At 37.7% G+C, this 26,723-nt stretch overlaps 1 protein-coding gene across 10 annotated transcripts in view; it reads left to right on the top strand.

Annotated features, from left to right (window-relative positions):
* adcy3a (adenylate cyclase 3a) overlaps positions 1–23,754 on the top strand; it is a 45,725-nt gene extending 21,971 nt beyond the window's left edge. For all 10 annotated transcript variants that reach the window (XM_028030676.1, XM_028030678.1, XM_028030671.1 and 7 more), the window contains 11 exons: positions 1,566–1,727; positions 2,172–2,259; positions 3,683–3,799; positions 4,006–4,286; positions 4,902–4,983; positions 6,447–6,605; positions 8,899–9,045; positions 10,760–10,873; positions 12,092–12,218; positions 13,822–13,946; positions 19,485–23,754. In XM_028030676.1, the coding sequence (XP_027886477.1) occupies positions 1,566–1,727; positions 2,172–2,259; positions 3,683–3,799; positions 4,006–4,286; positions 4,902–4,983; positions 6,447–6,605; positions 8,899–9,045; positions 10,760–10,873; positions 12,092–12,218; positions 13,822–13,946; positions 19,485–19,664 (1,582 nt within the window). In that variant the 3' untranslated portion in view covers positions 19,665–23,754. The remainder of the gene's footprint in view (positions 1–1,565; positions 1,728–2,171; positions 2,260–3,682; positions 3,800–4,005; positions 4,287–4,901; positions 4,984–6,446; positions 6,606–8,898; positions 9,046–10,759; positions 10,874–12,091; positions 12,219–13,821; positions 13,947–19,484) is intronic.
* The last annotated feature ends 2,969 nt before the right edge of the window (positions 23,755–26,723 follow it).

Raw genomic sequence — 26,723 nt, 5'->3', positions numbered from 1 at the left:
TCCCAAAATTCTTTTTTGACTGCTAAATAAGCGCATCTTCTATATTCTTCCACTGTTGTATCTATACTGGTTGTAGTTTCAATGAAAATGCTCTGCCAAAAGTTGTGTTGCCTGTCCGATGCAACAAATGTTGATATATCCCCAAGGCAATCAAGTGCAAGGCTGCTTTCAGCATATTTGAAGCTAAAATGACATGCTTTAATTCTAAATTATATTGTTTTTGTAAAGGTGTAATTCCTAATTTATACTAGAGTCCTGGTCTGTGTTTGGAAGAGTGGTGAGAAGTTGAGAGATGAGCTACAGTAAGCCATAATGTGCTTTTTATGTTACACAAAACAAAGTGTTCAATGTCTCTCTCTTCATGTGGTGCTGAAAGAAGGAAGATCAGAACCTTTTTAAACACAGCAACCAGTTAAACCTTAAGAAACCTAGCCATGATTGAGAACTGGCTCCTTTAATTTTTTATATCTACATAAAGCCACTTCACAGAACAAGTAATCTTAGGGAACATTACAAAAGAATGAAAAAAGTCAAAATTATATATAAGCCTACACTCTAAAAAGTGTGTTTTTGGGCTGCAGTTCATGTTATGGACTTTACATAATCTCACTTAATTCTTTTGGTTTAGTGATCACAACTTAGTTTTTGTGTTGAATTAATTTAAAAGTTACAATTGTTTTACTTAAAGGAACTTTTTACTTTCACTTTACTTGAACCAATTAAATGCAAAGCTGCGTTCGTATCCGACGTCTGACATCATGACACAAGCTTCACCAGGAACAGATCCTGTATCAACCAGCGTGCTGTGGAGGCGTACAGCACAACTCACATAAGGAGACCTAAATCCTCAAGGCGGCCGTCACAGGTTCAATTCCCGGCGTGATGACCTTTGCCACATGATTTCCCCCTCTTTCATTACCCACTTTCCTGTCTAACTACTCTCAAATAAAGGCAGCCTGAGCCAAAAAATCCTGTTGGATTACCTTTTATTTGAAGTAAGCTACATGATTTGAGTAAGACTGACTTAAATTTGTTAACTTAACTTAATGAATTAAGTTGGATAAACATAATAGAATTACTTGTTACCAACTGAAGCAATTCAATTAAGTTGGTTGAAATATTTTCTTTTTTCAGTGTATGCAATCCATGACAAACAAAAAGTTAATTAGTCAGTTATTTGCCTCATAAGAAAAAAATCTAGATTTAGAAATAATTCTGGCATAGCCCAAATATTTCCTGGTATTCATTTATAGGCATTTATGCTTGCCAGGAGCCAAAATAGTTCATTTTTGCATGGTGCCAATTCAGAACAAATGTAATCTCGACATTCTACATCAAAACAGATCTAATTCATGAAACATATATGGACATCTCCCTGACTAACACGTAAGACATAAAACCTGATTCAGTTTTGGGATTGAGACAATAGACACTAACAAACATAAAAAACATGGAAGCATATTAGAGAACAGATGTGCAATTATTTCGAATAGTTAAAAAATATTAGAGAATGCCAAAAATGTAAAGGCTCTTATTAAAACGCCTGAACTTTAATGTCTTGACAGTCTGAAGGGAAAACACACCAACAGGCTTTCTTTGAGGTTTGTGGATCCAGACCTAGAGGTTCGTTATTCCATTGAGAAGGAGAAGCAGAGCGGTGCTGCCTTCTGTTGCTCCTGTGTTGTTCTTCTCTTTACTTCAGTAATGGAGGCACTGATAGACCCCAGGTCAGTTTTACACTAAAATTATTTCCCATAACACTTCATAACACAGATAAAAAATAATTGTGAAAAAGTTTCATTAAAGACCCAGCAATACATTTTTGTCCTCTGTGGAGGACATAGGTTTTTTTGTTCATAACTCTGAAACCATACATGCCACTGTGTTAAATCCTGTTGGTCCTTAGAGAGGACATCCTGGGCCTCGAAATGTGTTCATATTTGCCACAAGAGAGTCCCGATGTCCTCTCCAAAGGACATACTGTAAAAAATAAATAAAAACATGTTTTGAAACTTTTTCAATTGTAGTGATGTTTTTTCACTCCAAAGAGTCATGTAGTGAAAAAAAAAAAAAATTCAAAAACTTTTTTTTTTCTGGGTCTCAGGAGGTTAATGTTTTTGACAAACTGCTCTTGGTGCCAAATGTTATCTGGTATGTTTGTTTTTAAACAGGCTCATTATAAACTACATCACCTTTGCAGTGGGAGAGATTTTGCTGTTTATCCTGACAATCTGCTCTCTTGCAGCCATCTTTCCAGGAGTGAGTTACAAAGCTATTTCTACACCATCATACACTAATATAACTTATTAAACTATTGTTATCTACCTATAAAAGAGTAGCTTTGGATACCACATAACTGTTGGGGTGTTTGGGTTTTATGTAATACTTATGATTTTGTCTAGTCATGTAATGTTATTTCCTGACATTTACCAGGCAGGTCAATATGGGGATATTGACAGATGCTTTCACAAACTCAGTTTAGGTCAACAAGCTACACAAAGTAAGCCAGTCAATCTCATGAGAACAGAAAATATAGACTTGGTCTAAATAGTGCTTGAGGCTTTTTAATACTGTCAATACTGCATTAAATATTGTAATTTTACATGCCTGCAGTGCCACAAGAGTTCATAACTGACTGTGAATGTCAGTCTACCCTTAGTTTACTTTAGCTAAATGATTTTTACCAACCTCTACAGATTTTTAAAAATATTTTAAAATTTAATTTAAAAAAAATTTCTACTTAAAGATATTAAAAAAACTCAAATTGCTGTCACGCCACCTGTCAATTAGTCCAGTGGGTTTGTCAGCAACTGAGCAACAATCAGTGGACACAATTTATCCCGAGTTACATGCCCTTTACCTGGAGGAAAGTAATTTCTGATAAAATGTGGGCTTTTATCAGTCTTATTATTAGGAATGTGCACCAGTCATAAATTTAATGAAAAATGATTAAACGTTGTCAGTGGGGCACATGCACTTGACATGCTTTACCCAGAGCATTTGCAGTGATCTTGCCTTGGCATCTTGTCAGTTTCAGTCCCAAGGTGAATGTCTGATTGTAAACTCTGGTCCCAAAACTACAGTGCTAGTCCCAAATGAGCTGCCTTACAATCATTGACTGTTTTATGAAAGATCACTGCAGAAGGGAAAAATATGTCACAACAGTGTCTGCAAAATGCAAAATTTCTCATTTATTTTACAGGAATTGCAGAAGTGGCAGAAAGTCTCATTCCAAAAAAGAATTGTTTGATTTGTGTAAAGTACAAATCACAAATGCTGTGGTGATTCCACACAGTGTTACATGGGAGAGTCACATTCTGTTGACTTTCTAACATGAAAGAGATTGGGCTGACCACCTGCAGATTGAAAGACAATGGACATCTGCAGCATTTCCATTTGGCTGTAGGGTATAGAAGCAAGATGAGGTGTGTTAAGACAAAAAAATAAATACAATCTCTAATTCTCAGTTCTAAATAAAAAGAACTAAGAAAAATAAAGCAGCAATGCAATATTTTGCTCCTCAACTTCTTGTCTAACTAGGCTTTGGGAAGCAAAACTAATCATTAAAGCTAGATTGTGTAAAACTAATAAAAGAAACCAGCTGTGTACCTTTTGTTGTTTTATGAATAAGGTAAGTTGCAAATGATTAGCTTAATTTTCTAAAGATATTCTTTCATTTAAGGTCTTTCCCAAAAAGTTGGTGTCTTTCTCAATCTGGATTGACCACACCCGTTGGGCTCGAAATATGTGGGCCATTGCAGCTATTTTCATCTTAACCATGGCAGACCTTTTAGATATGGTAAGTGGCTTTGACTAATTTCTACAACAAAACAAGAGGGTTTTGTAATTTTTGTAAATTCATGTTTACATAGAAAACTCCTGTGTATCTAGAGCAGCTGTTAATTAGAAAAGCATGATAAAATCCTAATCTGAATTAATCATTTCTGAAAGAGAAAATATTTAGAAATAACAATTGATTTCCCTTTATGTCTCTTTAATATTTAGCTCAGTTGTACACCTGGAGTCCCAGATTCAAGTAGCACCACAGCGGCTCCGTTTTCTTCCTCATCTTCACAGTCCATCCTTGGAGGATGCCTGAATAATCCTAAATATTACAGCTTCACAGCAGTGCTTGCACTAATAGCCACTACCATGCTAGTTCAGGTCAGCCACATGGTCAAGCTTACATTGATGCTACTTATAACAGCAACAACTGGCATCGTTAACATCTACAGTTGGAAAGACATCTTTGACCACTACGACATGGTCCGCTTCCAAGAATACAGGTAAAACTTTCTGAAAACAGAAAACATTCTGAGAGTAAAGGGCAACGCAAATTCCACAGAAGTAGTCAACTCTCTTTTATTTGAAGTAGTAGAAATAAGTACAAAGTTTCTGCAAAGTGTCAGGTTCTTAGGAAATACTCATAGGTCTTATGTGTATATGAAGTTGTCAGACTCCACATAAGCAAAATCAACCATACAGACAAAAAAATTGTCTGGATGGTTGACCAGCAGTAAGCTGCAGAGCTCCCAGACAGACTGCAAAACTGAATTATGTAATTTTGTTCTTCCATCACTGGGACAGAGAAGAAACTTCTCTGAACCTGAGGAGTGCAGTCCTTAAGAAAGCATGAACATTTTATGGCACTATGGATTCAGCTGTTGCACATGTAGGAGCTTCAACACAGAGTTTCATGTGATGTGTATAATGTAAGAAAAATTTCTCGGTTACACAAATTTTATGTTCCCCAGTTCTATGTTAGAAAAGCAAAATAGGGGCATTATACAAAAGCCCCACTTTGCAGGAAATATGAAATATAAATAGCAATTCATCCTTTAACTTGGAATGGAACATTGGTTTTCACCTTGATATTTTTGAATGACACTTTTCTTTTCCAGCTCAGAGATGGTTCCCTCCAAGTTCACTATGACAGTTATGATCTTCATTATGATGGTCAGCTTCTATTACTTCTCCAGACATGTAAGTTCACATGCATGCAAGAGGCACTGTTGTGCAAGAATCAAACCCCATGTTACCACCCAGGGTCTTTGTTGGAAATGAGTTTCTAATTTAATTAAAAGACATAACATTTAAAACATGTAAGAAAAATAGAAATGAAAACAATTTCACCCCCCCGCCCCCCTGTTTTACGGCCCTGCCTGTCTGCTGGTCCCACCAGATGTTTACATAGGATGGACCCAACTCTGACAATCTGTAGCTGACATCTCTGTGTTTACCTACAGACAAACCTACATCATCAAGATCTGGTCAAATCCATTAAGGCTCCAGATCGCACAACAGTCACCTGGGTTAACGTATGCACCAGCTCTGGGTCGGGTTGGGATCATGAACCGCTCTGACACTTCAGAAAAGCTTTGGCTCTGATCCAGTCCGGGTCTGGACCAAATCTGCCTAAAAATGAAATAATAATTCAGTATTTGCGCCACATCTGGCCCAAATGCAGTATTTATAGAACTATGGCGATGTTTTCTTTCCATCCATTTCGATAAAAAATAAAAAGACATCAAGCCCATGTCTGTATATGGATCCGGACCAAATGCTCATCCACACTTTGCCCAGAGCAGATCATTTTTTGCTGTCAGGTCGAAAAATAATTTCCTCAATAGTTTTCTTTCCTCTTTGCTTGTCCGAAAGTCAGCCATGCAAAGAGGGCAAGACAAGTGAAATATTTTGAACGACTCATGCATCAGGCCCATGGAGTTATTTTCGGCAACCACAGAGAAATACATTTTTTGTAAAAATGGTTTCTTTTTACTTATTTTATTTTCAATATCGATGGCTACTTACCGGTCGAGACTTCGCATATTTGCTGCGGATCCTAGCGAGGAAACTTCACGACTGGATTTGTTGCACAGGTGGCGTCCTATCACAGTTCCACACCGGAATTCACTGAGCTCCTGAGAGCTACCCATTCAAAAAAACAGTCTGCATGCTTAGGTGCTTCATTTTATACACCTGTTGCCATGGAAGTGATTGGAACACCTGATTCTGATCATTTGAATGGGTGAGCAAATATTTTGGCAATATAGTGTGTATATCTCCAAGTTAAGTAAACATAACAGGACAGTGTTAATAAGAGTTCATCCAGAAATCGGTGGGTTGCCAGTTCAGTTCCTGCTCCGTCAGCCTCTGAAGTGTCTTGGCGAAGGACACAACGATAGAGGGCCTGGTGGTGCCGGTGAATGGCAGCCTTGTTTCTGTCAGACTGTCCCAGGCCAAAGGTGGCTACAATCCAGCAGCACCATCAGCATATGATGCATACGTCAATGGATGAATTAAAATGTGAAATGCATGAAGTGCTTTGGCCGTTTACCCAGACGTGTGGTAAAACAAGTTCTTATGAGCCTTTAATTCTATGCATGTCTGATGCTAATATTAATATTATTAGTTAATAATGCTTATATCAACTGTCCTGGTTGAAGGTGGAGAAGCTTGCTCGCACGCTTTTCTTATGGAAGATAGAAGTCCATGAGCAGAAGGAGAAAGTATATGAAATGAGGCGCTGGAATGAAGCTCTCGTAACAAACATGTTACCTGAACACGTGGCTCGACACTTCCTGGGTTCCAAGAAAAGGGATGAGGTAAGACTTTTGTTGTTACAATTAGTTTTTACTTTTCTAAACCTCAGGCCAGTGCACACCCCCTGAGATCATAAATCCAGTTCATTATTTCCATTTGTGGAAAATTCTAAATGGTCTAAAGGTAAAGCAAAACTTGATGTGCAGAAAATTATTTTAAGTAAATCTGTTGGGTTCGACATTGATTGCCCTAATTTATTAAGAACAATTTTGTTTTTTAAATCTTGTACATCTTGTTTTATATAATTCAGTAAAAAGTTGGACTTTTACTTTAGTTGTCAATTGATCGAAATTACTTAAGTTACTCATGGCACCCAAGTGAGTTCTGAGCCATTTACAGCTCAATTAGGGTATGCTAAGTGAAGACTTTAGGGTGACCCTCTATAATAAAAGAAACTTGAAAAAGAAAAAGAAATAAATTTGAGAGTGATGATCAGAAAAGATAAAGGCTTTATGAGAAGACATTTTGTGAAGAGGAGTCACTCTAAAACATACTAAACTGTGGACTAAACTATCAGATATATTTATATACTACATTTCAGCAACAAGGCAGTTCAAAGTATATAGCAAAGCAATAGATGTTCAACATTGTTATGCAAGTTATTTATGTAAAGTTAGATTCTGGCTAGTTTTTGGGTTATACTTTTCTAATTAAAAGAAAACTAAAAAGTTGCAGGAGTTTTAAATTAAAAAGGGAGGCAAATAGTATACTGATATTATGTATTGATGCTGGTTCTACAGTAGTTAGTGGGGTTATAGTAATACCCACCAGCATATGCTCACATATAAGGTTGCAACGTTACGTTCTGTTGTCTTGGTTACCAATATAACTAACTGAAGCATCCACATCAGTGTCTGGATCTGTCATGTTTGTTACTAATCATTTGACCCACATACAGGACACACTCAGGAGACAGATGAATCAGTGAAATAAAGTTTATTGTACATAAAGAAATGAATGAGCTTTCTTTGTCCGGGGACCGGAATGGCTGGGGGGGATCTGGAGCACTGAGGACAGAGGAGATGAGAAGTGAGCTCAGCTTGACTGATTGGAAATGAGAGATTGAGAGGATGACTTCACTTCTGCAGTGGAGATAAATCCGGCAGGGGGGAAGTAAGGCTGGTGCTTGGTTTCTTGAGGTGTTTGGTCCAGGTGGGGGTGAAACTGTTTCTAGGGAATCCAGAGAGACAGAGCGGTGATGATTGCTAGGTGGTTGTTTTCATTGGAGGGCGGACAGGTAGCAGCACAGGAAGAGGATTATTGATTACCGTACTACCCTACCCTCTGGTGGAATCTTGAACCAGAGGTTTCTTTATGGAGTTTCTTGTTGTCGAAGGGGAAGGACTCGGGAGACACAAAAGGTAACACCCAGAGCTCCATTAGAGAATCTGCAAGGAGATCACAAAGGAGAGTTGAGTAAAACTCTCAGAGACTCGAAGAGCAAACACTGAGGAGCTTAGAGTACCATGAATGGCTTACGCTCAGGCACTGAAGGACTGGTGACTGGCTTCTCTTATACACTGGCTGATGATGCAGATTGGTCTCAGGTGTGTGGAATGAACACCTGAGACCACCCTCTGGGCAATGCAGCCTCCTGTCTCCATCTGGTAGATGACTAGAGGAAATGGAAGAAAAAACCCAAAGAAACCAAAACTCCAGCTTCCCAACAGGATCGCTCCTTCATGCCTTAGACAAGAAGCCAACTATATTACAATGATCATCCAACTCAATTAATTAAGTTTGTACAACTCAATTTACTAGTTTTTTTTTAAAAAAAACTAAATTCAGTAAGTGTGTTTAACATGACAAATTTAAGTCACTGTTACTCAAATCATTTTTTCTAACAATTCAAATAGCTTTAACTTAACTCTACAAAAAGTTTCAGCTCAAACTTTTATGTTGTTCCAAACTAAAAAACTAAAATATCCATAATTACATTATCACTCACATTGTAATTCCAACTTGTTTTTATTTCACTTACTTAACAAGGTAAAACCCCATTGAGATCCAGATCGTATTTGCAAGAGGGACCTGGGTAACAAGTAATGAGAGTTTTCTGTGTACATTAACATGCTTTTATAATAATAATAATTATACATTTTATTTCTCATGCCCTTTATAGCTTGAGATCTTAAAGAGCAGAAAGCGCTAACATAAAGAGGATTACCATATGCAAACGTTTGAGAAAATGGAACAATTGATTTTACAATGAAGCCTTAAAATACTCAGGAAATAACAGATTGAAATGTCACTTTATCTTGCTTCCGAATTGATTTATGCATTTCTTTTTTTCAGGAGTTGTACAGCCAGTCATACGATGAGATTGGTGTCATGTTTGCCTCAATTCCCAACTTCTCTGACTTTTACACAGAGGAGAGCATCAATAATGGTGGCATTGAATGTCTACGGTTCCTCAACGAGATCATCTCAGATTTTGATAGTGTAAGTATTGTGCCCCTAAGATGTGGGATAGTTAGTTTGTAACTAAAATGTATTCACAATTTAAAGGTTACTTAAACCTTAAAGGTTAGGAAGGTTATTTCTAATATCCTTGATAGTTATTAAATAACAGGTGAGGTAAGTTACTTCAATGACTAATACCTATACTACAGACTTGTAGGGGATGTTGGGCCTGATCAGAAAATTCTGAATTTGTGGGAGCCTAGGTCTGAGCAACAACAGAGGAAAACATACAGAGTTTGTGAGAGAAGAAAATTAACTCATTGAAATATTTGGATCCAAGTTTACAAATAAACAAAATTGAGCGAGAGGCGGGGTCACCCTGGACAGGTCGCCAGTCCATTGCAGGGCAACACACAGACAGACTGGACGAACAACCATGCACACACACTCACACCAATTTAGAGAGGCCAATCAACCTGACAGTCATGTTTTTGGATTGTGGGAGGAAGCCGGAGAACCCGGGGAGAACCCACCATGCACAGGGAGAACATGCAAACTCCACGCAGAAAGACCCCAGGCCGGGAATCGAACCCAGGACAGTGCTACTAACTGTACCACTGTGCAGCCCAGCTAATATTTGGTATTTATAAAAAAATATATTATTGCAGCCTTTAAAGTGCTAATGAAGTACATTCACAACAACACAATGATTTAACATCAGAATATGGATTGGAAGCACACATTGGCAGTAGGAAGGAGAGCAGCAGAAATGGACTGAAGAGGGGACAGTGGGAGATCGAGATTGAAGTGGAGCCGTGCCAACAGCGTGAGCGGAGCTTTTGAGCATAGATAAAAAAGAAGAACAAAAAAAAGCTAGTGATCTCCATGAAAAGGAGTGAGAACCCGGCAGATTGTAAGGTTGTATGGAGGTTGTGCAGCAGCTTGCTTGACACTCGACTGAGGAGCAGGTGTCGAGGACGCCGGACTTTATGAAGGAAGTGAAGCCTAATGATTGGAGGAGATGGCTGGGTAGGAGGAGCCTGATTAGGTGATTAGCTGAGCAGGTGAGATGAAGAGTCTTCCTGATTGAATTTACACTGGGCTTCATATAAGGAACATAATAAAACTAAAGGACTGAACTAAGGTAAAACAGAGAAAGTTGATTTAATCAAAGAAAGAGACTAAAGAACACCAACTACGGCACCAGCACCAAGACTAGATACCAGAACATTGGCTCGCCCGAGTCTGAGCTATGATCTAATGAGCTCCAACGTCCTCCCACTTACAAACGAAGCCCTCTCAGCTAGAGGAGAGGGAGATAGAGAAGGGGGAAAAAAATTCAATTCTAGACAAGGAACACACATGCCATCTCACTGTACAATAAAAGCTAAATCATTGTTCTGCACTAATCAGTCCGATTTTGCACAACTGCACTGTGGCACACTTGCTGTACATATATTTACATATACATATCTGCATTTTTTTCTGAATCTTTGCAAGGACTGCTCTTAAGTTGCTTTTTATATTAACTACTACTCAGTGGTAGTTGTTATTGTGTCTTGTCTCTATGCTGTAACTGCGAAGTAATTTCCCTGCTGGGATGAATAAAGTACTTCTATTCTATTCTATTCTATAATAATAAAGCTAGAATCAAATCCCAAAACAAATCAAGACAACGCAGGTCCTGAAAATATTCTTGATATCATGTTGAATTAATAAAGTTCTTATCTTTCTTTATATGCATCAATGTCAGCTACTGGATGAGCCCAAATTTCGCTACATCACAAAGATCAAGACCATTGGGAGCACATACATGGCAGCATCAGGTGTCACCTCTGATGTCAATGATGGTTACAAGTGCATGAAGGTAAGGAGATTACCTAATTTCTCTTAAGTAATGTTTGGGTCACTGGTGAGTGGCAACAGTGTCTTTGTTAGCATTGCTCCCTTGTATCTTAAATCCGTTTTTTAGTGGTAATCCTTCATTTAGTTGTTTGCCAACTGTCTTTAGACAGAAGTAAAAGAAGAGGAGCCAATCGCAGTCCCTAGAAGACAGCATCACAATTTGTAACAGGGTCAAACACCTCTCCTCAATAAAAGAATACAGTATATATATAAACTTATTATGAATGTCATCATTGTCATGATGGGTCCTAGTTTCTTTACCCACATACAGAACACCACAAGGAGAACAGATGATCAGATAAATAAAAGTTTATTTTAACAATGATGAAAAGTGAGATTGTGTGGTTCTTGTTCTTGGGTTGGTAACCAGGGTTGTCTGTACGCTGAAGAGCAGTGAGAAAGAGATGGTGAGTGTGAGGTTGTCGGAAAGTGGAACTTCAGGAAGAACTAGACTGATGTTGCTTGAGATGAAGATGAACGTCCGCCTGGGGGATAATAGAGTGGTTTCCGGGGTAGGGTCTCTTTGTAGGTGTCCTTGAAGTGAGCCGGGTTCCAGTGTGAGGTCTTGATGAAGTGAGTTCTTTATTAGTGATGTAGAGGCTGCAGTGGAGGGCAGACAGGTAAGTTCAGGTGCGGAGGAACGAGGAGCGAAACGACTGCCAGCTGAGAATCTAGGAACGGTTTATGGCTAATCTGCTGAGGCGAACAAGGGACTCGGGCAGCCAGTGGATAACAATCCATGGCATCACGAGGGGAAAAATCCAGAGAGCCATGGACTTGGGCTTCACAGGGATATTTCCAAGGCGTCTCAAGGAAACACCTGAGAGAGAGGCAACAAGAATCTATTACTAGAAGCAACTTCAGAGAGCAAACTCGGAGGGGCGCAGAGTACCATTACTGGCAAACACTCAGGTGACAAAGTACTGGCAGCCTGCTCCTCATATACTCCTGGATGATAGGTGATGAATCACAGGTGTGCTGACCTGAGTCAGCGGGCAGGCCCTCCAGAAAGTTGCAGCCTCTAGGCACCATCTAGTGGATGAAGAGGGAAGCAGCAGGCAACAGAAAAATCCCCACAAAGAGCCAAAACCCTGGTTCCCAACAATCATAATTCATTGTTATCTGCTTTTCACAAATGTTAATCATCTTTATGCTACAGCATTGTATTTCTCTCTTACAGAAGGAAGAGCAGTCTGACAGAGAGCGGTGGCAGCACCTGGCAGACTTGGCAGACTTTGCTCTGGCCATGAAGGTGACACTAATGAACATCAACTACCAGTCATTCAACAACTTCATGCTACGCATTGGTACGACCTTTTCCTTTACCTAGGCATTATTGGAGCATGTTGTAGAGTATAAGCCAAAGGTTTGCAAACAAGGTCTGATTTGTTTGCAAATCTGAAATAGCATAGTTTCATGCAGAGTGAAACTATGCTATGTATAGAAATGCATGTCATAACCAGAATTGGAAACAGAATTCCTTTTAATGTCACTGTGCACAAATAAAGCACAACGAAATTTAAAAATAGCAACTCTCGAAGGCAAGTCAGATATTGAATAAAATAATAATAAATAAATATATCTTAATTTTTTATTATTTATTTTTTCCTGTATTTAACCAGGTAAAACCCCATTGAGATCTAGATCTCATTTTCAAGAGGGCAGAAATCTGCAACACACAACAACCTGGTTACACAAAAGAAAAACTAATTAATATAAATATAACAAATGTAGCATAAACACAGAACTGGGATGTTAAAAATAAATAAATACATAAATAAATAAATACTTAACATTAGTGTGTACGATGACTCAAAGAACTAGTGGGACGCATTATTTAATAGGCTGTTGTGTTTTGTGTTCCCTGTAAGTCCTTAACATTTTTCAAGATAGGGATCAGAATAACATTCATTTCTACATGAGTCCATGGCTCTCAAAGGACTAAGTTTTCACACCTTAAACTTTAAAGGTCAAACTAAATGTTTTCCTCTATAATTTTCTACTTTTTTGATAATTAAATTAACACAACAAAATGGAAAACTTTAACAGAATCAAAAGTTGAAACAAATAAATCAAATGTAAAAATAAAAAAAAAATTAAGTAAAACCAAAGTAAGTAATATAAATCAGCAGTTAAACATTCTGGTTCACTGATTAGGAGTAGAGAAAATAAAGTAACATAGAAACCTCAGACTGCAAGTGAAAACTATTTAAAATACAAATAAAATGTTTAAAAGAACAAATGCACACACTGTATTAGTACTACTGGAAAGCATTCAACATAAATCTTACAGAACATCTAAGCTCTCAGACAGGAACTAATACAAAAAATGCTAAGAATAAATAACACAATTAAAACTTACCATTTTTAACAAAATGTATAGTAAATAGTTCCAATTGTATTATTTTATAATTATTCATAGTTCACCAGGAACAGTGGGCAGATCCATTCACTGACTAACACTGTGACACAACAGAAACAGAGACCTCTGCTGAAAGCAAAAAGTTTTTTCAGGCCTAAGGAAATGTTCAATGTTTTATTTATAAGGTTACTCCTTAGATTGAAAATTCTGAGATCAATATTTTCTTTTTCTTTGTGAAATTCACAAATGGAACTTCATTCTGCTCATAAAAAAGTAACAGAATTTTAGTTAAGTAAAATTTTATAAGTACACCCCTCACAGTTTTGTAAATATGTTATTACATCTTTTCATCAGACAACATTGAAGATTTGTCATTTTTATACAGTACAAAGTTAAAGGAAGTGTAGTCTTCCTTTAATTACAAGACAAATATGACCAATTAAGTAGTTTATAATACAGCTAAACATTCAATTTACTTTCACACCACTCCTGAAAAATCAATTAGCATTAATATGATCTTTCATTTAACATAAAACCCTCTCATACAGGCCTGAACAAAGGAGGAGTGCTAGCTGGAGTGATCGGTGCTCGGAAACCCCACTATGACATCTGGGGAAACACTGTGAATGTGGCCAGTCGGATGGAGTCCACAGGAGTGATGGGAAACATCCAGGTACAGCTCTCAGCGCTACAAAAACAACTTGGTTACTAAGTTTATTCCATTTTTGGTGATTCTTAAGTGTTGGAAAGGTACTTGGTACAAATCATATCCGTAATATATTTGTGCAGTTAATGACTGAGGTAAGTAATTACTTCATAGACAACACTGATGTTTTAGCTTAAAAAACAAGTATTCCTGGATTTATTTGAGAACTAAATAAGAATGAGTTTTCTTTTAACTGACCAAATAATCAAGATTACGTTCATAATATGAAATATAATACACCTAAATATCAATTCACAAAATGTGAATTAAAATGACAGAAACAGAACGTCAGCACAAAACAAAACAGGTATTGTTATGCTTTATTTTCATGGTTCCTAAATCAAAATCACATGTTCTCACATCTAGTGCATCACATGTCCACCTTGAGTGTCATATAGACATATTTATATGTATACCAAGTGGCGGTTTCTGAAACGGGCGACGTGGAGCGGCAAAGGGCGTCTTCTCGTCTAGGGCGGCATGAGCTTTGTTATTTGCTCCTGCAGTCTTAAAACACAAACCAAAAAGTACTTTTCTCTCTCAGACTGAGGAGTTTTGATTCAATGTTACTGACAGACTTAATAAACTAAACTTGGAAATTGTTTGGAGACTATTGAACAACAAAACAGCTGTTTTGATCATCAGAACGAGCAAACTGTTCATACTGCAGGTCATACAATGCTGGAGGGGGTGACACAGGGGCACCATATAGGGGGGGAAAGTTAGGACAATTCCAAGGGCCCCTGACCAACAGGGGGCCCTCCACATTTTTTTTTGTTCATAGAAATAAGACAAATGGGACCTTGTCAATTACAAAATTAATCATATTGTGTTTTCTAAAATTGATTTTAGCAGTAAAAATTAAATGTTACCACACCCAGACCAAAAAGCACAGATTTAACCCTGAACACCGCCCTGGATCGGCATGAAATGGTTGGATCCTGCTTGTTGCTTGACGGTGAGCAGCAGTCAGTAGAAAACCAGAACCACTGTGGCGGTTACTATGCTACTAAGAAAAATAATAGAGTTAGGTTTTCAAAAAAAAAAAATAGAGGAGAGAGAAAAAGGCAAGCGTGTCAATTTGAAATCTCAATTCTCCGAGAGAAATGAGTAGACGTTGGGAGATTAGTTAGCTTAGCTACAGGCTACTGTTTACCTCCATTTCACTAGCATTTAATGAATTAAGGAAAGAAATGAGCAACATATTCATATATTTAACGTGTCCCTGTAGCTTTTACCACTTAACAACAGATGAGTCAGTCAGCAGCAGCTCTGACCCACGTCCCTCCTGACCCGTTCTCTCCTAAGTGAAATTAACGCTGCAGTATGTAACTTAAAAATATATATATTTTTACATATTTGTTAAAACTATCATTATGTTGTGACAGTATTGCATGAAAGATAATCTGTGAAAATCTATTTCCTCTGCTTTCTCCCACTACTATCTAGAAACAACTAATCAGAGATAAGAGAGTTTTAGTGCCATCAATCACAATCATATGTGGCTGCTCATCCTCCCTCCCCTTTTTCTGTGCTATGCTGTAGCTAGCGCAGCCTACTGTGAATGCTCAGTGTAGTTAGCATAGCTACCAATGACGGCAGATGAACAATTTTCTTGTAATGATAAGTTGTTTCTTCACCTTTAGCACATCTAGCAGTGAATGAAGTTGATTGACAGCGCTAAGACCCTCCTTCTTGATTGTTTTTGGTCAAAACGGTGCATTACTTTAGCTAGCAATAGTTGTTCAGGGAGCAGGTGGAGCAGATTGATATTTTCACAGATTATCTGTCTCATAGAAACTGTCATGACATGGTGACAACTTTAACAAATATGGAGAAAACATTTTTTCATTAAAGTTCTATACTGCAGCTGAACAAAATGTAACAACATAGCATTTTTTGAGAAATCTGGATTGTTTTATGTATACTTTGCACATTGTGACTGTTGCAAGTGGGGAGAGACATTCAGTAAACTAAATCTAATAATTTTAAAAAATTCAAGCTATTTGCCGATTTGCTGTATTGTATGCAGACTGTTGCATGTAAAATTCCCGACCACTAAATATTGTGCTAGTATCAGTATTGGACCAAAGAAAGCAAGGCAGTTGCAAGCCTTTAAAATTGTGATGCTTTATCTGGGTCAGATAGACTCAAGAAACTGTAACAGCTGCTGCGCAGGGGAGGCGCAATTTAATTTTTTGTCATGAGGCCCAAGATTCCTGGCGGTGATCCTGTGTGATATGACAAAACAAGGTACATTGCTACTAGTCTATGTCAGGCCACTGTTAATTGGCAATTGGTTTATGAGGCAAAAATAATCTGTTTTACCTAATGTTATGAGATTATAAAGTACAAAATGTAATAAAATGAAAGTCCAATATACCGAAAAGAAAACATGAAATGTAAAGATGTGAACAAAATGCAGAATAGATGGGAGCATATCTAACAGATATCAGTGAGAGCTACACTGATTTCACCATCATTTGGTGAAAGCCTTAAGCAAAAATTGTCAGAATGGGTCATCCTTGCTGCAGAAATTGGTCCAGAAACACGCAGATTGAAGCAGAAAAGGTTTTAATAGCTCAAACCGACACCTTACAGGGAACTTACTGACTTTGACACGAATTGGCAAACGCAGCTAACCAACGACTAGGACTCCACAAACACTGGGGATCCCAGCGGAACTGAAATACACCGGGAAGCAATCAAGACAACAAAAAACAGCCGTGGGTAATAATGTCCCGGTGGAGGACTGAAAACGACCTAAAAAGAACACAAAAACACATCACGGCAGAAAAACTCAAGGGAACGAAATACAGTTCATGACAAAATAAACAAAATCTCTGAAGCAATATATAACAGAGTAAATTCACAAATCCACAAACAGTCTGATAAAAAACAAATCATAAAATTAAGTTGTCAAGAGAAGGATTTGTCTTCCTTTTTTGTAAAAAGGTGGAAATTGCCATCCCAAAACATAAACATTGATTATAATAAGATTATTTTATATCCCAAGTTGTTTTTAAAGGAAATTGACATTCAAGTTATGGGAAAAATACCACCTGAAATATTTGAGTCCCTAGTGATGGCATATTTCTATTTCTAATTTCATCAAATTTACATTCAAAAACAACAATATTTTGGGGTCATTTCAGGCCCTAAGTGAAATTTGGTTTTGGGGCCCTCTAGTTCTGCTAACAATGTGAACTGGCTGCAATGAGCAGTCATATAATTAGATCATTCACATAATTGCTATAAACGTATTTCATCTCTGGCAGTGCTGTTTTAATTGCATCCTATTAGTATGTATCACATAGGACTCATTTATCCAGCCGATTTATCTGCGACGGTTTCCTGAATGTGTGAGACCAGTGAATGGCAGATAGTTACATGTGAATCCCATCTTATCCCCTGATCTTATCTTAGTCAGCAAAGGTTTCAACATCAGCCTCTTTCATCTTCTGCTCTACAGTGAGAGGTTTGATTGACAGACCAACCAGGTCAGGTCTGCATGTTTGCAGTTAACAATATTCATCCCATCGTTTCCAACTCAGGAACTTTCGTGCTATCTTTACAAACATTTCAGACAAAAAAAAAAAATGTTTTTGGCCAAAATCAGTATCTGCAAGATTGGTTTAAGATCTTTTTAAAGATCGGTAACTGGGGATCAGCCAGAAAACTGCAATCAGCACACCTCTGATTAAGATGGACTAAATACACACATATTCATGAGAAACTCTGATTAAATTAATTTCTCTTAAGTGCAATTAGAAGTGCTAAATTTTTAATTTCTACCAGGTGAGTCTTTCTTATTGGAGAATGTTGACCGGTACCGGTACTGGGTTGATTCTGAGCCTTCAAAGGATTTTAATTGGAGAAGTTTCACATAACTTAGAAGTTGATGTAAAAATAATGTTTGTTTTAGCCACATAAATTACCAGCAGCAAACAATGTATCACCAACTACAGCACTGAGTAGCTCATTGACATATTAATGTAGTAGCCTGTAGCCTGATTAGAAGTTTTAATTATCAAATGTTATCAAACATACCGTTTTGAAGCCAAAAAACATCAGAAACATTTAGGGCTGACAACAAGAATCAACTCATTTAAAGTTAGAACTCAGTTACAAAGAAGCTAGCATAAATGTTTGGTTGACGCATTAAAACAAACCTTTATCATGTTTTTTTCTATTCTTTCTCTTTCTTTTCTCTTTCCCTGAACAATAAGTTCTTTATTGAGACATTGTTTTATTATCTTATCTTCCACTGGAGCTTTGGACGTTTGGATGCGCTCTGCACATTGCGATGCAGGTCATATTACCGCCAGTGACGTGCGGTGAGGTTCATAGCTGGTGAGGCACTGACGTCATCAGAATCAGATTTGCAAATAGATGCATAGACTGACAGCAGTTTACAGGTTATGTTTCACTTCTGCATCCTTACACATACAAACTGTAGCTCACAAAACACACATTTCCTTAAAAAACAAAACAAAATAAATGTTATTACTGTCTTACCTGCTTCGATTGAAAGTCCACTTGAGAAAACTTTTTTAGTGTTGTAATGTAGTCATCCATGTCGAAAGTCGGGATGAGCGAGAGGAAAAAAATCACTATCTCTATTATAATCTATCGCTGCACTTGACTTGCTTCCCGAATCGTTTAGCCTAGCTCGCTGTCACTTACTCGGCAGTTGAGGAGTGAACAAGACGAACGTCTGGGATCTTGAGCGCCCCCTGCCATGAGGCAAGAGAACTGCCTGCCTCACCTCGAACCTGTTCTCTGCCGTTTATAATCGCTCATTACACGAAACACGTTACACAAACACAGTTGGTGACAAAAAGCACTGTACATTATATACATAAGCTAAATTATTGGAAATAAGTTCACATATTAAATTTGTTTAAACCATTTTATTGACGCCGTACAGCAACATGCTCTCTCCGCTTAGCAGCCAGCGCAGAGCCAGGGGTTGCGCAATCCAAGGTGAGGCAGAGCTCGCTGCTGCCTCACCGGCATCGCTTCCAAGCATTTCAATGGGAAAATAAGAAAATTCAGCGATTTTGAACAAATAAAAATCGAAATTGGTGAAGCTACATGAAAAATAAATATTTTTTAGTACAAACCACCGGATGAATATAACAATTTAAATTACTTTATGATTATATATTTTCTTTCTTTCCATGATGGCTGGTGAGGCACTGCCTCACCTGCCTCCCCTGACCGCACGTCACTGAATTTACCGCTTAAGCATGACCTACCGTGGCCACAAGGGGGTCACTAATCAGTAGTGAATTACTTTTTGGGGGTTTGCGGTATGTCCTCAAAATAATCTTAGCCATATTTTTAATAAGGTTTGTAAATTGTTGTTTACAATCTTGTAGTTTAAGATATCTCTGATATCCAACATCACTGAGCAAAGATGTTGGATATCCATGAAATAATTCTGTTTTCAATAAATTTTTTGTCTTTCATGATCTGTCTGACAGTACGTTTTTTCCCCAGGTAGTGGAGGACTGCTATAATATTTTGAAGGAGTATGGATTCCGCTTTGTGAGAAGAGGACCCATCTTTGTAAAGGGAAAAGGAGAACTGCTCACTTATTTTCTGAAAGGAAGAGACAAACAGGGCTCATTTATTAATGGTTCATCCGTCACTCTACCACATCAAGTAGTAGATAGTTAAAGTTCTTGGATCTTTAGTCAAACACTTCCTTTTCCCATCAGTCACAGCTACATTGTTGTGAATGCTGTAACAGGCAAAGGAGAAACGATTTGACAACCCAATTTTTTAAAAAAGATTTAAAAGTCCAATTATGTATCACAATTTCAGAAATGTCTGTCAGTCTGCAACACTTCAGAAAGATGGAAAGATAGATGACCAGATACAGTTGGGGGGGGGGGGAGTATTTAGTCAGACACCAATTGGTCAAGTTCTCCCAATTTAAAGATGAGAGTGGCCAGTTATTGACATCACAGGTAGACCTCACCTATGAGAGACAAAATGTGAAAACATCTAGAAAATCACATTGTCTGATTTTTTAAAAGAATTTATTTGCAAATGATGGTGGAAAATAAGTATTTGGTCAATAACAAACAAGCAAGATTTCTGGTTCACACAGCCCTATAACTTCTATTAGAAGAATGAAAGGGGCCATGTGTTGTGAGATTTTGAGTGCAAACCTAATTCCATCAGGAAGATGGAAGTGACTGGGTCTTTCAGTATGACAATGATCCCAAGCACACTGCCAGGGCAACGAAGGAGTGTCTTTGTAAGAAGCATTTCAAGGTCCTGAAATGCTTCTTGCCAGTTTCCAGATCTCAACCCCATAGAAAACCTTTGGAGGAAGGTGAAAGTCCGTGTTGCCCAGCAACAGCCCCAAAACATCCCTGCTCCAGAGGAGATCTGCAAGGAGGAATGGTCCAACATACCAGCAACAGTGTGTGCCAACTTTGTGAAGACTTACAGAAAATGTTCGACCTCTGTCATTGCCAACAAAAGATATATAACAAAGTATTGAGATGAACTTTTGTTATTGACAAAATACTTATTTTCCACCATCATTTGCAAATAAATTATTTAAAAAATCAGACAATGTGATTTTCTAGATATGTTCTCTCTTTCTGTCTCTCATACTGGAGGTCTATATGATGTCAATTACAGGCCTCTCTCATCTTTTTAGGTGGGAGAACTTACACAATTGGTGGCTGACTAAAAACGTTTTTCCCCAACTGTAGTATTTTATATTGAATTTTTATGCTACTTTTAAATTAAATAAAATAATTCATAACAGTATTACTTAGAAATGCCATTTAGTAGTGCCATGTGTAGCTTATACCATATATTTAGACAAACTGTTTAAAACAAACTGTAACTGTTTGTTACTGTTGTTGGACAAAGCTTTTTATTTTTTAGGTCAGTTAGGATTAGAGAAATATTAACACAGAATTAGTCTGTGGTATTTGCTGTATGGGTTATCACAAAGCAACGGCCAACACAATGTCCCGATTTGAATCCCAAAGAAACTGCAGGGGACAATGATGTCACCTCAGACTGCTGTCTGTGGAAATACCCAGTTTTTGGATGTATCAGAAATGAGAACGCTGAGAGAGAGCTGGTGGACTGCTTCGTACAAAGTGCAATAACAACAATACATCTCAAATGTGAAAAAAACTGGAGTTGATTTAGACTTTTGGGAAAATACAGTATGAGTACCTAAAATACTATTTACAGCTTGGGAGTGGATGAAAAGAATAAATACCTTGTTGTATACTGAGACAACATAATGGACAGAATCTGTATACAAGAGGGAACTGTATTTGAGAAAGTTTAGGTCCTTTAGGACAGTGTTAGCATTTCCAAGTTAAGTCTCCAACCTCTGTAATAAATATTTTCTCATCAAATCCATGACATCTAGTGCACCTCCAACTACATCTTTATGGTATAGGAATCCAAACCTGTGCTTTTTTTTGCTCAAGCTTAACTACTATATGAACATTTATTACTTCTCTTTAAATCTAGTAATTAAAAACTATTTTTTTAAAAAGACTGGATTAGAAGAAGTAACAAAGTCATTAAAACCTTGCAAGATTAAAAAAAAAACTAAAGTCAAAGGAGTCTGAAACCTGCTCTAGCCAAGAAGAATTTATTACAGCAGGCTGGGACTGTTTGTGTATGACTTTATATTGTTTTAAAAGTCCGTCAGATATTGTATATACCCCTTCAGAAAACTAGTTTTCTTAAATAAGAGTTTGTTCCAAAATGTAATCTTGAATTGCAGAATTTGTTTTTATGCACTGACAAAATGACAGAGATTAAGACCTTCTAATGCCGAATTTCTAGATGAATCAAAAACAGAGTGTTTTGTCCGTGTGATTACAGTTAACACCTGTTTATCTGTGTCTTTGTATTTGGCACTTCTTCACTATTTATTGGATTAAATATTGTTTGGGGAGTTTCATTTCCTTCACTCTGAGCTGGAAATTTTCCAATAAAAATCTGGATTATGTAAATCCACATTTAAAACATTGTAAATGTTCTGAAAAAAAACTACAAACCTTGCAAAACAATCAAAGTTGTTCAGATTTAAGGTATATATGACAATATACTGAGTGACGCACAGTGTAGTAATAAATATGATTATTGAACTTAAGGAATGAAACCAAAAATGCTTTCTTGCCAAAAATATTGTTGTAGTGAAAGGATTATCTTAACTGGAAGAGATTACCGGAGGTATTGTGTTGTGAAATGATCAATGTAATTTAATACAGCGTTCAGTTGGAGAGATGTTCATGTGACATTATTGTAAAGTCACAGCTAACATGGACAGTCCATAACCCCAGAGTCCTGACCCGAATCCTATGGAGATGCTGTGGCATGAACTTAAAAAGGCAGTTCATGCTGGAAAAACTTCCAGTGTGGTTGAAGTACAATAAATTTCCAAAGATGAGTGGAACAAAATTTCTCAAAAGGAAGACTCACTGAAAGTTATTACAAATGCTTTATTGCAGTTGTTGCTGCTAAGGGTGGCCCAACCAGATCTTAGGTGTAGGAGCAATCACCTTTTTTTTCTTTTCTTTTTTTTTTTTTACAGAGGGCCACAGAGATTTTTATTTGTTTTCTCCCTTAAAGGGGCAGCATTATGTATTTTCCAAGCACATAGTACCACTTTAGAGCACAATCAAATAACTGTGCTACCTTAAGTTGTTATAAAAATGCTACATCAAAAATGACTTAAAAGAAATTTACTTTGTAATAAATGTTTTGAAATTGGGCATCTGTCACCTTAAAAATTTATGCTCTTTCTGAAACTCTCTGCCTTCAGGAAGCTGTCTCAACAGCATTCCTTTATTAACTCTTTAAAATAATGTTTACCAGTGTTGCACTGAGATATAATGAGCTCAGTAGATGCAACTTTTCACCAGTTGCTTCCTAATTGCTGCTGATTAGTCTGAAAGAGTTGATTGGAGGAGTCATTGACTTTATACAATACTGCCCCTTTAATAAAAAACATCTTTATTTAAAAACTGCACTTTGTGTTTACCTATGTTGTCTGACTAATATTTTAAATTTGTTTGATGTTCTGAAACACTGACGTTTGACAAACATGTAAGAAATAAGAAATCAGGAAGAGGGCAAACACTTGCCTTTCCTCGTGGAAAACATTGGTAAGGCTCAGTGAAGACAGGTGACTCTGCTGCCCTGTAGCCCTGTTTTAGTTTCCTATTGTCGAGAAGAAGGCTATGTAAAAATGTTGATTGGAATTTAACTGCAGCCCTTAACAGCTCCTCGCCATTCTATAGGAAGATCCTCCTGACATCAAGTGACTGCAGGCAAGGGTCTGTGTTTCAGTGTAAAGGTTGGCCTGCTACTGTTTGATGAGTCAATGCTTGAGACCCTACCAATGTTTACCTGGGTACACTTCTAGAGCAAACAAACTGTATTTTACTATGTGTTGTATCTGGGGTTTAATTAGCTATTTTAAGATTCCTGGTGTTCAGATATTCCAATTTTTCTTTTTTGATGTTTGCTATTTGAACACCTTGGTGTTTCATTTTGTTTTGTTGATATTTTATTCACCCGTATCTTTCCCTATAGGAGGCCTGGTAATTAACTACTTTTCTGAAGATCGTTTACTTTTTGGTTGTTTCATTCCTTTTCCCAGCACCGGTATATTTAAAATATTTTACTGTTCTAAATTAAATCTATTTTTGCTAGTGGTCATTTTTAACAATTTTATTATTTGTCCAATAAACTACTCATTTTTTGCCAGTCATGCTTCTGTTGTTTGCAAACTTTTTCCTATGGGCAATTTATGGGGGAAATTTTCTGCCATAATCCAAGAATTATGGCGGAAATTGTCTGCTTTCAGACATTTTCAGTCTGAAAGCAGGATTTAATATCTTTTGTTTTCTAAACTTTTAATACTTTTGCTTATATTTTTATTTTGAAAGCAGGACTTCATATATTTCATATATTTCTTCTGAAAACTTGTAATGATTGTATACGCACACTTAGTCTCTGCTTGGAGCAAATCTTCTCTTGCAAAACTGTCTGCTCGCTTGGTTGAATTTTCCTGCCATAATCCAAGAGCACACTTTTCATTCTGAAAGCAGGATTTCATAGCTTTTGTTCTCAAAACTTTTAATATTTTTGCTTACATTTCCATTTTGAAAGCAGGACTTCATGTCTTTCTTCTGAAAACATTTAATGCTTACTCAAAACTTCTCCTCGCGCTCACATTTAGTCTCTGCTCGGACTCTGCTCGTCTACAAAACGTAGAACTGCGTTTTAGCACAGTCTCCAGGTAACCTCTCAGCCAATAGAATGAAGTTGTACTGGGTGTGTTTGTTTCCTTCTAGCGGGTGTGCCTGTGTGGCTATCGATTGTAGCAACCTTCGCCACCTACTGGACATAGGGAGAAACAACGATGTTAGCTTTCTGCTCCGTAGTACACTAAGCATCTGCCAGCAGTGTGCTACTGATCGCTAACAGCTACTGATATGAGGCAGGATTTTGTTCACCCAACCAACTCCCTACAGGCTCTCCAATTTCTGGGGATGAGGTTGCCGAGGTGGTTAAAGAGCTCCTCCATGGCAAGGCCCCGGGGGTGGCAACAAAAAGACCATCAGCATCATCGTCCTCCTCAGCCAGCCCTGCCGCAACATCAACCACAGTTACAACCCCAGTGAGACCACGTGATTCAAAAAGAAAGAGGTGTCAGGTCTGCCCTAGCAATAAGGACACAAAGACCAATACATTGTGCTTCACCTGTAGGGTTTGTCAGCCCTATAGAGCTTTCCACATATAAAGCTCTAGTAAATTTCTATAGGGCTTTACATGTGGAAACACACAGTTCTAATGATTAAATATTTTTAAATGTTATTACTAGTTCTGCTTTTCATTTTGCATACATATTAAAGTTATATTGTTTAAAAAAAAGATTTATTTTTTGCCCTTTTCTTTAAGTAAATATATATGGGTAGAAATTGACCCGAAACACCATAGATATTTAAACTCTCACGACAACTCCCCCCACCTCATCTGACGACTGGGCGGTTGAAACTGGGGAGTCAAAGACAACGCACAGGCCGTCCGCAGCTCCTCCATCCTCTGGTCATACCCAAGGAAATGAGACCTATCCATATTGATGTGTAAGCATGAGTGTCTTAAAACCCTATAGAACCCCAAAAACCTAAAAACTTCTAAACTGACTAATCTTTTTGTAAACAGCAAAATCAAAGTAGCAGTGCAAACCCCCAGAATTAAGATCCAAAACAGGAAAAAATAAATCAACTTTGTGGAAGTAAATTTCTTGTTTATTGTAGAGCGATCCTGCTCATAAGGTATTGACATGTAATGAAAGTCCAAGGTAACTTGAGTTAAGTCAGTTAGTAAAAACACTTTATAAAAATTATTTTATTAAAGTGCAAGGACACATCATCAGTAGTGCACTTTGATTTAAAGTGAATTAAACCTTTATTTTTAAAAGAACACCAGAATCTGGTTTTAAACTGAGTTAAATCCAGCTTTATTTTTCTATTCCTTACTATTTTTGGGGGTTAGGGTTAGGGTGTAAGGTAAGTGGTCAAAGACCAAATGCACTGGCCATCCCGTCCCTATCATCCACTGAACAATACGCCACCGGCCCCCAACTGGCCCGCTAATGGCTTTCTTTGTCTTTGCTTCCTTCCTTGAATTGGCCTCCTATTGTCTTTGTTGCCCCCTGTTTGTACAACGTTTCGACTTTTATTTGTCTTCTTCAGGTACTTATGTTTCTTTCCCCTCTGTTTCTTCTGCAACTTAAATTTAGTTTAGGCACCCCCATGTACTTTTCCTCTTTCTGTCCATCGAAATTAAATCACATTGACTTACAAAAAATAAAATTGAATTCACACATGAGGTTTTAAAGGGAGGGTTAGGGTAGGGGAACTGATTCCTCCTTCTATAGGAGGGAGGTGCACTGGCCCTCCAATCCGGAGAGCCTCCCCGGTCCCAGTCCCGGAAAGGACGGCGAAATCCCGGACGGCGACGGCGTCGTCCCACCATCGTCCATCCGTCTTCCATGTTTTTTTTGTGTTGTCGTATGGTGTCTTGGGTATATGTGAATGTAGCAATGTTTTGTGTAAAATGTGTGAATGTAACAATGTTTTGTGTAAAATGTGTTTGTTTGCGCTAAACTATTCAATAAAAAACTAAGGGAGGGTTTCCGTTTTCGGAAACAATACGTAAAAATAAGAAGGGTAGGTGTGGGGAAACTCTTGCCTGCCCGACGACAGGAGAGTGATGCACGGGCCATCCCGCGCCCCCACACAGCCTCCCGCCACGCCGTCTGTCTCCAACTGACACACACAAGCCTTCCGTTCTCTTCCTCGTCCGTTAAATTTGAATTTGAGTTTGTTACTCTTTGTTGCCCCCTAGTGCTCAGTATACGACGTTTCGACTTTTTCTGTGTCTTCATCAGGTATGTATTTATTTCTTTCTGTTTCTGTTTCTTACGGCCCCCTCTTTAATATTATTCCTGCAACTTAAATTTTGTTAGGCACCCCCTGTGATACTGTTCTTCATTCTTTTTAAATAAAATGTTCACATGGACTTACAAAAAATGCAGAAATTATTTGAATTGACACGCCAGGATTGGTTTGAAACAAAAGGTAAGTGACGTTGCACAAGCACGTAAGCATCCACACACATTTAGGATAAGGACACATCAGGTAAGTACACACACATATATTTAGGGTGGGG

This window comes from Xiphophorus couchianus, chromosome 11 (genome assembly GCF_001444195.1).
Source record: "Xiphophorus couchianus chromosome 11, X_couchianus-1.0, whole genome shotgun sequence".
Lineage (NCBI taxonomy): Eukaryota > Metazoa > Chordata > Actinopteri > Cyprinodontiformes > Poeciliidae > Xiphophorus > Xiphophorus couchianus.
The sequence above is the reverse complement of the archived record's forward strand: the minus strand, read 5'-3'. Positions and strand labels throughout refer to the sequence as shown.